General features: G+C 42.3%; 1 protein-coding gene across 5 annotated transcripts in view; it reads left to right on the forward strand.

Annotated features, from left to right (window-relative positions):
* The first annotated feature begins 1,962 nt into the window (after positions 1 to 1,962).
* The window catches only part of MYLK3 (myosin light chain kinase 3), a 34,643-nt gene continuing 21,310 nt past the window's right edge, over positions 1,963 to 15,295 (forward strand). The window contains exon 1 of one of the 5 annotated variants that reach the window (XM_066327915.1): positions 1,963 to 2,085. In XM_066327915.1, coding sequence (XP_066184012.1) covers positions 2,077 to 2,085 — 9 coding nt within the window. In that variant the 5' untranslated portion in view covers positions 1,963 to 2,076. Of the gene's footprint in view, positions 2,086 to 3,182; positions 3,462 to 3,876; positions 4,118 to 15,295 lie in introns of those variants that run through there. The other 4 variants (XM_066327910.1, XM_066327911.1, XM_066327913.1 and 1 more) reach the window with 4 other exon arrangements.

Here is a 15,295-nt window from a genome sequence, read left to right on the forward strand (position 1 = left end):
AAGTGTGTGTAAAAGAAATGTGCCAAGTGGCTAAAGCTCCTCCTTGTTTTCAGGAAGGTAGTTTGTATTAACCATTTGATCTACGTCATGTTTAGATTATAAATTCCCTGAAAATGAGGTGTTTGTGGACCAGTGCACCTCCTCCTACTTCACAGAGGCTAATGCTGGGAGATGAGAGAGGTCACCTCAAAAATGCTGTGCCCCTTCATTTTACTCTGTAGTTAGGGCAGGAGTTGTCAAATCTGTCAGTAGCTGGCGGAGAAGCCAGACAGTTAAAATAAGTCTCTTTAGCTCTTCCCTTGTCTTGGTCTGTGCTCCAAATGCACTGATGTGCTGCTAACTTCTCTAGTTTGAGAAAGGAGTTTTGGAGTGTAAGTATAGCAGATTGGAAAAGCTCCTTTAAAAGCTGAAGTACTAACCTTGATCTTGATTTCGTTTGTTGGATGTTATATGCATGACTTTTGGTAAAGTTCTGCATTTATTCTATAAGTAAATGGTGTCTTGTGACACCTACAAAGCCTATATTCAAAGGGATCTCTTTCCTTGCCTCTAGCTCAAGGGCAAGGCACAAAGATCTATATTTCCTTATATGTAAAATCCATTAGACTTTACCCAGGTACTAAAGATAACATAATCCTGTCTCCATTGTCACAGAAATACATTTAACTTTGTGAACAGTGGACTACTTCCTTGCTGGGGATTGAAAATTATATAGTTGCTACTAAATTGTTGCATTTAATACTCACAGAATCACACAGTCCATTACTGACACTGTGAGACTGGAAATTAAACTGAGGGAGAGAGAAGCTCCAAATTAATTATTTTTCAAAACCTAAATGGAGAAAAAGCAGTCAGTGAAACTCATCATAATAATGATATTCTTAATATTAATTAATGCAAATACTGCAGGAAGGTGTTGTTTTACACTATGGTTCTGTATTTAGATCTGCTAATGGAAGGTTGCAGGCTGAGCATTGCTCGTTCCAGAGTTCTTGCCAAAGTTTCTAAAGGATTCTCTTTGTCATGCAAGCTTTCCCCCATGGCATGGTGCTTGCATGCTGTACATGCCTCTGCTGCCACATTAAGTAATAGTGTCTCTTTACTAAATCTAAAGTAACTGCATGGTTATTTGTGCTATTGGAAGAAGTCACAAATATACAAAAATACTCCTTTCCCTCCCTTGGGTCTGTCATCATCGTTAAGCCTTGCACCTCTTGAGCAGCTCCAATATTTGTTCTTTTCTTGGGTGCTGGAATGAGGGTCTTTAATTCCCTCAATCATTTACGGGGTAGTGAAAAAGCCGAAGGCTGTGTTCAGGGGTGCCCATGTGGATGTCTCCTGTTCCACTGAGAGTGGCTGGGTGGTGTTCCCAGTGCCAGGAATGCTGTTGGAGGTGCTGCCACAAGGCCAGCAGAATCCCTGCCCTGTCCATGTGGAATGGCTCAGCAGGGGCAGGGCTTTCAGCCCAGAGGGCACCAGTATTCCTGTGCCACTTCATGCACCAAACTGATGGGTCTCAAAATTCTTGGGGCAGTTTGACCTAGAATTTAGAGTTTACTCTTGCCCTTTGAAAGGGCAGAATGGTAATAATAGATCTTAAAGCTGTGAAAATACTCTGTGAGTTAGGAAAGGTTTAACTCTGTTTTGCAGGTGGAAAAGCCAAGGCACAGAGATGGAGTTAGGAATTACACAGGGGTCTGGCAGTTGAGACTGGTCTCATGTCTGGCGGTTTAGGTCCAGCATCTGAGGCCATCCTGACCTCTACAAGCTGTGCTCAAGTCATCCTGTACCCCAGGCAGCCTCTGTTCACTTGTTTGCTAAATAGCCTGACAAACATTCCCTGCCAGGCACTAAAGCAAGCATGGCTATCTCCTCCCTGGCTTCTGCCCTGCAAGAGTTCCTCGCTCACCTGTTTCTGGTTTTGGCTGTACTTATGTTGATTTCATTTTGTTTTTTAACAGTGTATTTGTTATTTTGCTGTACAAACCCAGCTGGAAACGCACCACTTGTTTTTGCTGTGAGAGGGGCAGCCAGCTCTGTGCCCACACATCTGGACCTGACATCTCTTAGATCATAATGATAAAGGTACAGTATCTTATTCCATCCCTCCCTGATTGTTTCAGGGGAGAGTTCCTGTGCATCCATCCTGTGGTAGACCACACTTCTGGTGCGATGTGAGCAGTGAAGATGTGGCCTGTGCCAGCCCCTGAGGTGCGTGTCCTCCTGCTCGAAGGCAGGGCCATAGTCAGGGGCTGTCATTTGGTGTGCCCATGCCTGATGGATTCATCTTAATGTTAGATCTCTTGCGTCTTGTAATCAGAGATGATGCTATTACAGCTTGTTGGCTGAGTGGGAAAGGAAGGCACAAATTAAAACTGAAAGCATATTTGCTTCTACTTCTCTAGAACTAATCTCCTTCTTAAGTCATCCAGCATCTTGGTATCTGTTCTGTTTGTATGTTTGTCCTCCATGGACACAAACTCACAGGTAAGAACTCTATTAAAAAAAAGTATATCTTACACAAGGCCAAATAAAAAGGAATTGATTAGCTGAGAACCAGATGCACCAGGATCATAATTTGGGTGTGTTTTGGCTGCATATTTAACTGTGTAAGTAGAAATGAATTCAAAGATCCTAGGTCTAGGGGAGGTTCACAAAAATGCCTACATGGACTTCATGGCAACATACACTCGTGCAAGTAAGTAAGGTGTTTCAGAGACTGAAGGGAATGGCTCTGTGTACATAGCATCAGATGTAGAAACAGTGCTTAAGGCATAATAGGTATGTGAATTCTGATGGGAGACGAACCCTCCCGAATGGTTATTTTGAGTCCATTCATTGTTCCCTCTATTCCTGTGCTTAAGAAACTGGACGTGCTAGAAATTTCCACATGCTTTATATTCATGTTGTGTTGAAGCCAATATCTTGCAGCAGTTATCAGTATCACTGAAAAATAGAATAGCACTTGGATAAATGACACTCTTGTCACTGCTTGGCTGAAGCCAATGTGCTGTCCTTAAGTTACAGGTAAAGCAAAGTAAAATTGGATTAAAATAAGCAAAGGAACAAAGACACGCAGAGAAGGGACTGCTCAGTGACTCCAGAGGTCTGGCTGTCATCTTGGGTTGTTTCCGTGCCCTGGAGTATCTGTTATCAGTGATTCAGGAAGTGAACTGCTGGGATATGGATAGAACTTAGTGCTGCTGATAGGCAGTGAGATGATTGAAATGCCTGGTGTAGTGGCAGATAAGATGAAATGCCTGGTTTATCACACAAGCAGGATTCTAGCAAGATCCAGGCAGGCTGTGCAGCTGTATTCAGTAAAAGGCTGCAGGCTACCAGGGTGACCACCAGACAAGACAAACAGAATGGGGACTTTATATCAAGAATCTGCCCTGCACAGATCTCTACGTTTGAGCATGGGAGGATTTTGTGTTTCAGATTACATAAAGAGATTTACGGTAAGGGACTCCTTTGTGCTTTATTGTGAGCCTGGTTTCAAACTGAAAGCTTTCTGGATGGCACAGAATTGGTTTCTGTGCCTTTTGCAGCATGCTGTGTGTGTTTGACATTCTTGGCCAGGTTGTGCAGCCTGCTGGCTTGCAAACACCTGCCAGCGTCAAGGAGGTGTTTCTGAAATGATGACTGCAAGCTTTGCCTTTGTAAATAAATTTACTTTTCATGGGAGCCTTGGCACATTTAAACTTTTATTCTGACTGGAATACTTGTATAGGATGGCAGACTGACATTGAGATTAAGTGGAGATTGGTTGTTACTGCTTTTTGCTTTATCTGTGAGTTTTATGGCAGTGATGCTGGGCAGGCTGACCCTGAGGGGATTCAGTGAGCAGCCAAGTTCTGCATGAGCCCGTTTGACCTGTGGTAAAAGCAGTGCCATCACCTTGAGCGGTGGCACTCAGTGCCTCCAGGGGTGCTCTGGGCTGGTCCTGGGAAGCTGTGAGATCAGAGCCCCAGGGTGCAGAGGGCTGAAGAACAAAGCAGAAGAGAGCTCTTTCCAAACTGCATCACTGATGGACAGAGCACAGACCCTGTAAGCGCAGAGAGCTGTGGAGAGGCCACTGGTGGAACAGAGAATGGGAATCTGCTTTTCTACCTTTGTAAGCTACTCATTCAAACCCACTGTGCTGTCAAGCTGCCTGGGAAGTTCAGTTTCAGTTGCTACTGTGGTAGAAAGCCTAGGAAAAGTATTTGTTTTCAGCAGCCTGTTTGCATTTATCTACTTTTTGAGCTGCTGAAAAGACCAGTAGCAGCAACTTAAAATTTAAGCAACTTTAAAAAGAATACATGGACATATAATAATGTTCAAGAAATTAAAAAAAAATTGTAGGAGTTGCACTTTAAATTAGAATAGATCAGATTGTTCTGGTTTTTTTGAAATTGTTCTCTTTCAAAATTTTGAAGGAAGTATTTCCTCGTGTTTTGTTCAATAATAGCTATCATGGCTTTTCTTAAAGAGCTTGTGTTTGTAATCAATTTTTTAAAAGATCCAGTTGAAAAAAGGACAAAATTTTTACTAATTTCAATAACTAGAATGTCGTTCCAAATGTAACGTAACAATATGTAGTGGATTTAATAGCCAGGAGTACAATATGATTTTTAAAATCATACATTACATAAGAAACAGATTCAGTTGACCATTTCATATCCCAGTGACTGCATGTTTTGTTGTCTATTTATGGCAATGTAACAGAAAAATGTTTTGGTTTATTAATTTGAGTATACTACTCAACTGTTCTAGTTGAAGAGATAATGATGTGTTTAAATTGTTTGTATTCAGCTTTTTGTTAAAGGTAATAAACAGCCTGAAATACATGCGATTTTCTCTTGCCTTTTTCTGAAGGACTGCGTATGAAAGATACTTTCAGGGCTATAGAAGGTGGCCCTAGAACCATAAAAACAAATGAGCCAGGGTTTTTTGGACTAGTCATGTCTTGGGGGCAAATAAGTCAGTACTGTAGTTATCTGTCTCCATGGCATTCTGTGGCTTGGCTCTGTGCAGATGAGAGTTAGTGTTTTGCAATGAAGACTATAATGAGATTCAGAATATCTTGTTTCTCTGTAATTGATCTGTTGGGTGACTGAGTAATTCTTTCATATTAATTACTTCAATTTCCTTTTCTGTAAAATTAGTGATAATGGTTTCTGTTCTGGGAACACGTTAAGGTCCACAGGTAAAAAGTTATCTTAGATGTAGTTTGATGTACTGGTTTTCCTTGCCCCCAGTGCACTAACAATCAAAACCAACTTTGTTTTGGATGTCTCGCATCTGATTACATCACTCTGGCCAGTTTACCAAACTCATTATGTTTATCTCTTGGAAAATCATTCTTTGTTTTGTTCACAAAGCTAGTACTCAAATTCATGGAACATTGCAGAGGGAAGGATGCTTTTGGAGGATGGGACCAGCAGAGAACATATAAGGATGAATAGTCTTGGACCACATGTGCAATTCTTAGTAAAGGTGGTGAGAACTGCTCTAATTAACCCTAGGGAGAGCTCTCTTCTCCCAGTGTCAGCCTCCAGGTCAGGTCTGAGCCTGTCCCCGCGGGGTGCAGTGGGTGTGTGTACAGTTCTCATGTCACTGGTTACGGGGAATCTCTTGTTTGCCTGTTTGTGGGCTGGTGCAGTACCTGGGCATCTGCTGCTGCTCACTCTAGTGGCTGCCTCAGCTGACTGGTGTGGAAGGACACAGCAGCTCTGCAACAGTGCCCTGCATGTTTTTACAGATTGATTGGAACTCTGTTATTGCTCAGAGGGACAGTGGAGGGGGGAGTTGGTGCTCAAGTAGTAAGATGAGGCATTTTTTTCTCTGCAATTAATTTGACTCTTAGGAGAGGCAGTGACAGGAGTGTTCTAACATGTGCTTGAAGATCAAGTCTCCTGTACTTCCTTCAGGCTTTTCCTTTCTGGAACTGAACAGCTTTGATGTTCACCTACATCAATCCTTTTAACCTGAGTTAAAAGGTGCTGCTGTCTTTCTTCTGACTTGCTGGACCTGATTTATTTTTTATCTTCTTTTAGGACACAGCCACTTAATGAGATATTTCAAGTCACCTAGTCATTCCCATTAATTAATCTTGCTGCTCCTCTCCTCATTCATGTTTGTGATTGGGAGGGTATGTGTCCCACTGGACTGGGGTTTTCTGGAGGGGCTAACATCTTGCTGCTTTTGCTGCTCAGAGATATTTTTCTGAGTCCTGTGTAGAGTTATTTGGAGCTCCTCAGGTGTTGTTGATTCACATCATCAGCTTCATGTCCTTGCACTGCGCAACAATTACCTTTACTTTCATTTCTTTAAGCAGTTGTCTCCTGTTTTGTGGAGTTGATACTTGGACTGCAGAGGTGCTGATCAGGCCTTGGCACTGCAGTTCAGGCTCCTGTTTACTTGGGGAATCACTCCTCTCTCCCCTCAGCAGAGCAGCTCTGGGATCCAGGCTCTGGACAGTCCATGGACTTCAGGCCCCAAAGAGCCCTCCTGGGGTCCAGATTCTTGGCAGGCTGTGTGCACACTGCTTGGAGAGCTCACAGACAGGCAGACAGACTGAAAGAAATTTGTTAACCATTATGAAGGATTGGGATTTTTAGAAAAATAAATGATTGAAAAACTTCTGAGCATCTTCGTTGTTACCGCTGTCTCCCCAGGATTTGTGGAAACTCAAGACGAAGATGTCATGTGCTCCAATTTAAATTTTGCACCATAGTGGTCTGCAGTCTAAATATACTCTATTGAGTATCCTTTCAGACAGTTCATATCCCAGAAACTAAAGTAGTAAACTATATATAGTCTCTGACATTACAAACCAGGTTTGTTTTCACCTTCTCCATGGCTGAATTGAGATAGCAGGAGCTAACAGGTCCTCCTGCTGTTGTCTTCCACATTTGTGGCTCACCTTTCACTCTCATTTGTGTCCTTGTTCTGTTGTTCAGGCTTGAGCAGTCCATGTCCTTTCTGACTCACCTGTCTTAGGCATACTTCTGATTTCAGGTCCTGAATGCTTCCCTTCAGAGACCTGATTCCTTCCAGCACTGTCATGGCATGTTCACTGATACTGTGCGGAGCTGGGCAGAGTTGAAAAGAAATGCCCTTTTTCTGTAAATACCTCTGTTCTGAATGTTTTCTTGGTGGGTTCCTGTTCCCAGTTTTAATTGAAGCCCCCAGGAGCCCAGTGTGGGAAACTTCAGGGTCTGGTTAATTCGCAGCACCCCTTTAGGAATCAGCACAGCTTCATTTGCAGCTACCTTGACCTGTCTTGCTATAAAAAGAAAATAGTTTGCTACAGATTTGATGACTACCTGACCTTCTCATTTCTAGGTTTGGTTTATACAGAATTACCTGGTTTGGGGGCAGAAAACTTTGGCACACACTACCAAATGGCTGTGGGTCATCTCACTGTGTGAGACGGTTGTCACCACGGCCAGCAGGGCTGGTTTGTCATGGTAAGGCAGATAGAAAGCTGCCAGTTCTTGCTGTGGGACACTGAGCTTGTTTTGGGGCACTTCTGTCTGTTTTATGGTCAGTGCAGAATCCACTCTTGACTGGATTGATCTAGTTCAGACAAACTTTGATGGAATTTCCTTGTTTCTCCTTTTCTGGTGGGACAAGAGCATGAGACCCCTGCTTTTCACCATTTCCAGGGATATTATGTAGGGGCTCTTGCCAGCGGTAGCTTGCTTACCTCTTTGCAGAATATTACAGCAGTGTTTTCCAGCATCCAGTCCTGTGTTTTAACTCCTACCTTCTTACACTGAGAAGATCTCGATGTACTGTTACTGGATTTCTGGCTGGCACTGCTCTACTACCCATTGGTGACAAATACTCCTGGTATCAGCTAATATGAAATCCAAACCATTTATATCCCGGGTCTTTTATCAGCACTGTTATTTGCTTGCTTTCCTCTGAGTGATTTTGGCTTTCTGGTGCCAGGCCTTGGGGCTGTTTTTGTAGTCTAGCACTGATAATCAGTGTGTCTGCATTTACACTACAGCTGTCTCTGCAATGCAACTGGAGATTAATATGTCACTGATCTAATAGCAGAATTCCCAAATTGATGATTTATTAGTTTTAATTCAGGAGCCTTCTATGAATGCAGAGAAATGTCTATGTGGTTGAAGAAAATTCATACTCTGGAATCTGTTGGCTGCTGATTTAAGGTAGCAAGGTGGTTCAGAAGCAAAACTTCCTGAGTCCTGGTAGAAGCCTTGCAGAGAAGCACTGGGGAGTACTTACTGTTTTGGGAGTGGAAATTGCTGTACCAAATGTGCTCTGCATTTCTGTTTTTACCAGATACTTGTACTGAGATACTAACCTCAGATGGAAAAATGGATCAATGTGCTTAATCATGCCCCTGGACCCTAATTCAAGGCTTCTAATTCACACCCAGCTGTTCTTAAGCTATCTGCTTTAGGAAGATAAACTTAAAAATTTGCCTTCTCATTCCTTGCTCTGAGAAACTTGATTTCTGTTGGTAGTTGCTTTCTGCAGTTCCCCTGGCATGTGGTAAAATGTTGCTTTAGGGAAGCTTTTCTGTATATCACATTCTTTTGTTTGTTTCCTCTATACTTCTTCCAACCTGATAGAAACCAGTATAAGTTTAGCTAGAGATGTTTTTCACAGCTGAGATGGATGCAGAAATTTCTCTGCTTTTTGCCAGACAATGAAATATTCACCTAAAGGACAGCAAGTGGCTTCCATGTGAGCTTTGATTACTGAGAAGAGTTTGCAAAACCACTGCTTTTAGTACACAAACTCTTTCATTCTGAATCTTTTTCAAAGCAGTTTGTGTCAAGACTAAGCCTGAACTGGTGGTTATTCCTGTGTTTGTGAATGATGTCAAAGCAAAATATCAGAGATCTAAATCAGCAGGTGAATATAGCACATAACAGACTTCATTATAGAGCAGGTAAAGATTTACTTGATCTAAAATTTTGTTAATGTGGTGCTTTGGGTTGGTGAGGAATACCAATGTCAAAGAGTTCTTACTAAAAAATCCCCCCACTGTTGAATTCCTGCGAAGACCATTATCAGCAAGGAGCAGTGAATCCAGTGCTTGGTGTTTGCTGCACCACAGCTGGGAGCTGTCAGGTGGGAATGTGAGTGAGAGAAAAAATCAGAGGCTGAAATTCCAGCTTACACATGCCTGACATGATGGCAGGACCTGCTTTTGTAAACTCCACCTGGGAGGAGTTTCCAAGGGTGTGTGGCAGTAGCCAAGGGATGATGGAGCCCAGCTGGATGGTTTTGGAGGCTGGGGGCTGCCTCTTGCAATGCTGCCTGTGAACATTTCTGTCAATTCCGGTGCAATCCAGCATGATTTGAGGTGCTTGTGTGCTTTATTTGAGGTGCTTGTGTGTTTTATCTGTCAAAGACCTAAACCATTGCAAAGTCAAATTCTGCTTGAGGAGCTCCTACCTCAGTCAGTGTCCATGAAGGGCAGAAGGGGGCTGGAGGACAGAGTTCTTGCCTTTCAACCTTGGGAATGTAAGGGGGGAAGCAAAGAAAACAGTCTGATGGATTCTTACAGTGAGAAAGGTGAAGTTGGAAATGATGGTTCCAAATTAACAAGTACAGCTCTGAGAGTGCATTTTTGTTGTATCTTTTCCGACTTGAAGCTAAAAAGATCTTCTGAAGTAGGAAGAGAGGTGCAGAAAGCACCATGCAGTTAGGGGATTTGCATCTTTTCAAACAAAAGCATGTTGCTGGCAAAGTAGAGGCTTTTCTGAGGGATTTGATTTGAAGCCAGTCAAATTTCAAGTCAGCAAGAACAATTGTGCTGGTTTTAATGTGTTTTGGAGCAAACTCTGGATTATGTAAGTTTGTTTTTTCAGAAAAGTTTACTGTATAGGAATAACCTTTTCTTATGCATCAGGTCTGTTCCCTGTACATATATCCTGAGAGCCCTATTTCATCACTTCAGTGAGGAGAATTTGTTTTTTCTGATTTTCTTCCTGCTGGCATTCCTGCACAGCCAGGGCTGCCCTTCTGTTGTGGCAGATCCCTACTGACATAGAATGACTTGTATCTAAGAGCTTTTGGCAGGTGTCAAGTGGCCCTCAGGGCTCTCTGCTGAGCTCCCAGTAGTACTGAGAGAGCATTTGGAAATAAGAGGCTTTTTGAATCTGAGGGAAGCTTTTGTGGCTGACCCTTAAAACCAGCAGGCTTTATGAGGAACTGACTCCATTAGATATAAAACCACTGACATTCAGCAGGATCAACATGACTTTTTTGTTCAATTTCCAGAGGTCATTGTTGGAGGGTGTGGAGGAGTGGGAGGGTGAATCCTTACCACCACACCAGGGGAACATTTTCAGTTACCACTTTTCTGCTCCAAGTTAGTTAAATAGTTCATTAGCTGCTTAAAAAGAAAATAAATTGAAAGGATGAAAATTCCAAGTAATGAGCTTCTTAATGAAGTTTCTGCGAGTAACAGACTTGGGGGTAAGAATAAGCTCTGGAGTAGAGTGAGTGAAAGTGGATCAACAGCAGGTGTCCTGTTGGCCCCCTGAGAGGCAGAATAACCTGGTGGAAGGACTGTGGGCAAATGGTAAACAGTGTTATCTAGAAATCTCATCACTTTGATGTAAATGAAATGTCATAATTGATCTGTTCAGCTCTCTGCTGTCAGCTGCCTGACTGAGATGCATTACAATAGTGCACATGGTATCAGGTTCAGTAACCTATCCTTAGCTGTGCTGCTGCCTGGAGACATCCTTGTATCCAGCTGTCTGAAAAATAATGCAATGGAAGTGGAGAATGAAGTCAGGACCTGCAAGGGTATTTCCTAATGGACTGTGTTAGCAGTTTTCTCTCATTAAATACATAGAAACCCCAAGTTTCCACAGTGATTGTTAAGGCTGAGTGTACCTGGCACCACAGTGATGTTGTGACAGAGACAGTATTGAGCTGTTCTTGCCAGGGTCACTTGGGGATACCAACAGTGTTCCACAGATCCTTTTACTGAGCAGGTGGATTTCAACCAGCAGTGATATGAGTGATACATTAAATGTGGGGTTCTTGGCCTTCTAAAGCAGGTTCCCAGGATGATGTGGTCCCAGCAGGAAAGCCAGCCAGTGGACTAGATGGATTTATCCAGCCTCTGTGGCACATCTTGCTGTTGGAAGTTACTCCTCTGAATTAGAGCCAGTGCCTCCTTTAAGCTTGCTGTTGTTAGAATTGGTCTTTTGCTGCACCATTACCCTGTGGATATAATCAATTTACCTTTCCTCCTGTTCATGAGAGACTAGGTTTAGTATTTCAAAAATTTAAGTACTGTAAAAAGGTTCCATTACCCTTTCATTTGCTGGGAGAAAAGTAGGAAATGTATGTTAATGAGCAGCAGCAATTAGATGTAGATTAAGTAGATTATAAGTAGATTTTCATTATAACTTGAAAAAGCTGACATCTAGTTTCTAAATATGTAAAAGATATTTGTAAAATAATTTACATACTTTTTTTTATTTGCCTGAGCAGTGTTTGCCAGATGTAGCCAGACTGCTTTGAGCTTATTTGCTTTGGTTTTTCCTTTTGTAATCTCCTGATGTTTTGCCACATTGAGTTCTCCATCTCCTTAGAACTCTGCACTGCAAACTTTCCCCAAAGCCTTTAAGTTCTGTATTAAGCTTTGGTTTTTTATAGACCATATAAAAAGTTATTTTTTCATTTTCTTATGTATTGTCAGCCATCTCCGGTTTTACAATGTTGTTGGAAGCAATGCAACAATGTAATGAGATGATCTGTTTGAGCAGCTGGTTTTAACCTCTGTGACATTTCTTGTTTGGGGTATAAGTCTCTGCTGTCAATTCAGTGCATGGTGTCGATTTTTAAAAAATATGTTTTGTTTTCTATTCACTCCATCTTTGAGGACTTTTTCCTTCCTTTGGGTCAGACCTAGCAAGGAGGAATTGTAACTAAACTGCCACATGGTAGATTTTCTGTGTGGAATCTGATTTTTTCTCTTATTTTCTGACATATCTCTCTCACAATCGGGAGAGTGTGTGTGAGGTGTGAGCCAAAGAGGAATAAACTCTTCTCCCCCTTGGGAATAGGAGTCTCTTTGGCTCAAGGTCACTCATAGTTCTGTTTCTCCAGCATATGTGTTCCTTTTCTCTGCATTCCTGAGATAGCTGATACCTTGGAGGTGTTTTAAAGGGCTGAGAGCAGTTCATTTCAGTCCAGCAGACAATGGAATCAAGGCAGTTGCCTGCACACTCCAGATCCCAGTGCTCATTTTTTGTTACCTGGAGGAAATGAGCAGGAACCCACAGGGACCAATTGCCACCAGAAACTTTGTTCAAGCTACATCCAGACAATGATGGAGTCTTGTGGGTCACCAGTTTGGCGATGCCAGCAGGGGTGGCTGAACATACCTCTGCTCTCTGCAGACGTCCTGCAGTGTTCCCTGGTACCTGTTGTTCACACAACATTGTGAAATTCGGGGACTGAAGATGAAGCACCCTGTGTTGTGGGATCTTAGTGCAAAATGTCACAGTGAGCAAACACTCCTCACAAAGAAAAGGCAAATTTGATAGGCTGGGGCACTTGTCACAATAGCTGTGCTTTTTTGTGGTGTCAGGCATTTTAGGACTTTTCCCTTATTTTTTGGTAACTATTGAAAGGCTTGGGACTGGCAATGGAAATAAATACTCTCTGCAGGCTGCTCAAGCAAGATCTAAACACTGGGCACTGAACACATGTTCTGAACAACAATTGCCTGCTTTTGTAATTCAAAGCAAAAGGAGTAAAAGGGTTTTTGCCAGTATTTGGGCATATTATCATCATGAAGGCAAGACAAACTGTTAGACTTGCCAGAGCCATTTTTTTCTGTTTGTGTGTTTGTCAGCAGTGCAAAAGGGGAGAGAGTGGAGGAGAAAATGAAAAGAATAAAGAAAAACTGATCTTAACTTTGTGACAGATGTTTAAAACTTTTTACTTTGCCCCAAATGAGGTTTCCTTCTCTGTCCTTCATCCCATCTGTAATTTTGCAACTCTTTATGGATGCAGAGTTTGATGTAAGTAGCATAATATAACATCAAACAGCTGTATCTGAAAAGGAGGCAGTTATGGCTGTATCTCCCCTGTTCCTCAGACAACATTGGCAAGGAATATTTGTTGCATATTTTTAGCAAGAATTCACCATAGAGCCTTATCTCAAACATCTCTCAGTGCACTGTGTGAGCAGTTGAGTGGTGAAATCTGTTCCATGTAGCTGGAATACACAGTGCACGTGGCTGAATCCAGAGGAGAAAGGGACAGGATGTTTTTGGTTTTTTGTTTGGGTTTTTTTTTAAGCCCCACTTTTTGCTTTAGAGAGCATTTACCACAGTCCATTGTACGTGAGGAGGATTAAATCAGCAGTTCCATGAATAATAACACTAGATACTGGGCAGCATTCCTGCTTTTTGCTCTCAGTTGTTAAATAACTAAGGAGGCAGTTCAAGGTTTTGCAGGATTGCTGCTGGCCCCCAAGCACACCCAGAGGCCAGTTGTGCTCACTGGATGTACTTGCATGTTTCCTGGCTGTGCTGTGCCCGGAGTAGCCCACTGGTGGTGGCACCTTGAGTTCTGAGTGTGCAGTTGGGGGTGACTTCTGTGGCTAAGCTTCCTTGTTGAAGTATTTGCTGTGAGTTGTCTGACTTTAAATGCAGCACTCTAATGACTCCACCACTTCTTGTTCCTAACACTGCTCTTGATTTAGTGAATTATGTTGGTTGTTTTTCTCTTTTGTCATCAAGCATGTTTGTAGACTTGAAAGAATTAATTACTTGGAGGCATTTGGCTAAAAACTCTGATTCTTTAACTGCAGTTGTAGAGTTGCAAGGCATTTATTGCCGATGTCCTAAACCTTCAGGACAGAGCTGTATATTTGACTGTGTTGTATGAGATATCACAAAACTTAGAGCATTCTATCCCAGACCATTGTGGAAACACCAGTGACTTTAAAATACCATTTTGGTCAGGAGAAGTGACATGGCACCAAGTGCCAAGTTTTCTTCTAAAGTCATTGCTTAGTATTCAAACTCTTTTGTGAAGGTGATGAACAATCCAAGTCTCACTTTGGACTCAGAGTCTCCCTCACAGCTTTGGCTGTGTTTGCTAAAGCTGATTATTGCCTCTAAACATCACAGAACCACCAGGCTGGCTAAAATTATGTGATGGCCTTGGTGGATGTAAACACTTTTTTTAAACTGTAAATAAAAATTCTGGTCTTAGAGAAGTGGCAAGGAGTCAACATTGTCTTGAGAGGGTAACTCTAACGCTGTTACTGCTCTGTGTGAAGGGTCTGGAATATCCTATGTCATACAGGAAATTCACTTTAAGAGTGACATTTTCTTTCCATATGACCTTTACAGAAAATGAGGAAGGGACTGGAGACAGAGGGGTGCTGAGTATCCCAAAGGCTGTGGCTTTGCAGTGGTCCATTGTTTCTCCTCCCTGCTCTACACTCAGCAGTGCAAAGGGACCTGGGAGGACCAGACACAGCCGTGTGACAGTGTCACATCTGGCAGGGGACAAACTGCTCGCTCTCTATGCCACAGTTCATCCTCTGTGGCAGAGAACTGACTCCCCTTCTGTGTGCTATTGTAAGGGGACATTCATTAATGTTTCTAAAGCATTCAGGACGGTGGCAGTGGAGCCTGTGCAGCATGAAGTGACTTTTTCTGTTCTCTAATGACTGTAATTTGTGTAGTAGATATGCTGTGATTCAGAAGTGAAAAGCAAGTCAATAACAAATCCTTTAAGACTGATCATTTAATAATTTCATTGCTAATAGTTAGACTAATTCTGCTGTGCCTTCGTTATGATTTCTTTTTACTTGGTTCATTATTATAACCTGGGAGAAAGATTTAATTTTAGAAGTTTCAGTTGACTAAGACATGCTGGTGCTAGATACGTATTTCAGATCATTGTCATTGTGCTCTATTTTTAAATTCAAGTGCCAGCCAACTGAAAGAGCACCCTGTGTCTCTGCTGGGTGTTCTGCATCCGTGCTGCAAAGCTGAATTCTTCCAGGCTTCAGCACAAGGCCAGCCACTTTACTTTTATATTTTTTCCTGTTCAATGAAGGGAAATTTCTAGCACCTTTTCATTATCACAGAACTAAAACTGGTCATGAAAACAATCCTCCTCCCTCCAGAGGCCTGCACAGGCATTGGCCATTGTTAAGATGCTTGCCTATCAACAGCCACTCCAGAAAGAATTTTAAATGGTTTTGTGACGTCAAGGAGGCACAAGAAAACATAGTCTGGTGCCAAATTGCCTCCATCATTGAAAGCACACA

This window comes from Sylvia atricapilla, chromosome 12 (assembly GCF_009819655.1).
Source record: "Sylvia atricapilla isolate bSylAtr1 chromosome 12, bSylAtr1.pri, whole genome shotgun sequence".
Taxonomy (NCBI): Eukaryota; Metazoa; Chordata; class Aves; order Passeriformes; family Sylviidae; genus Sylvia; species Sylvia atricapilla.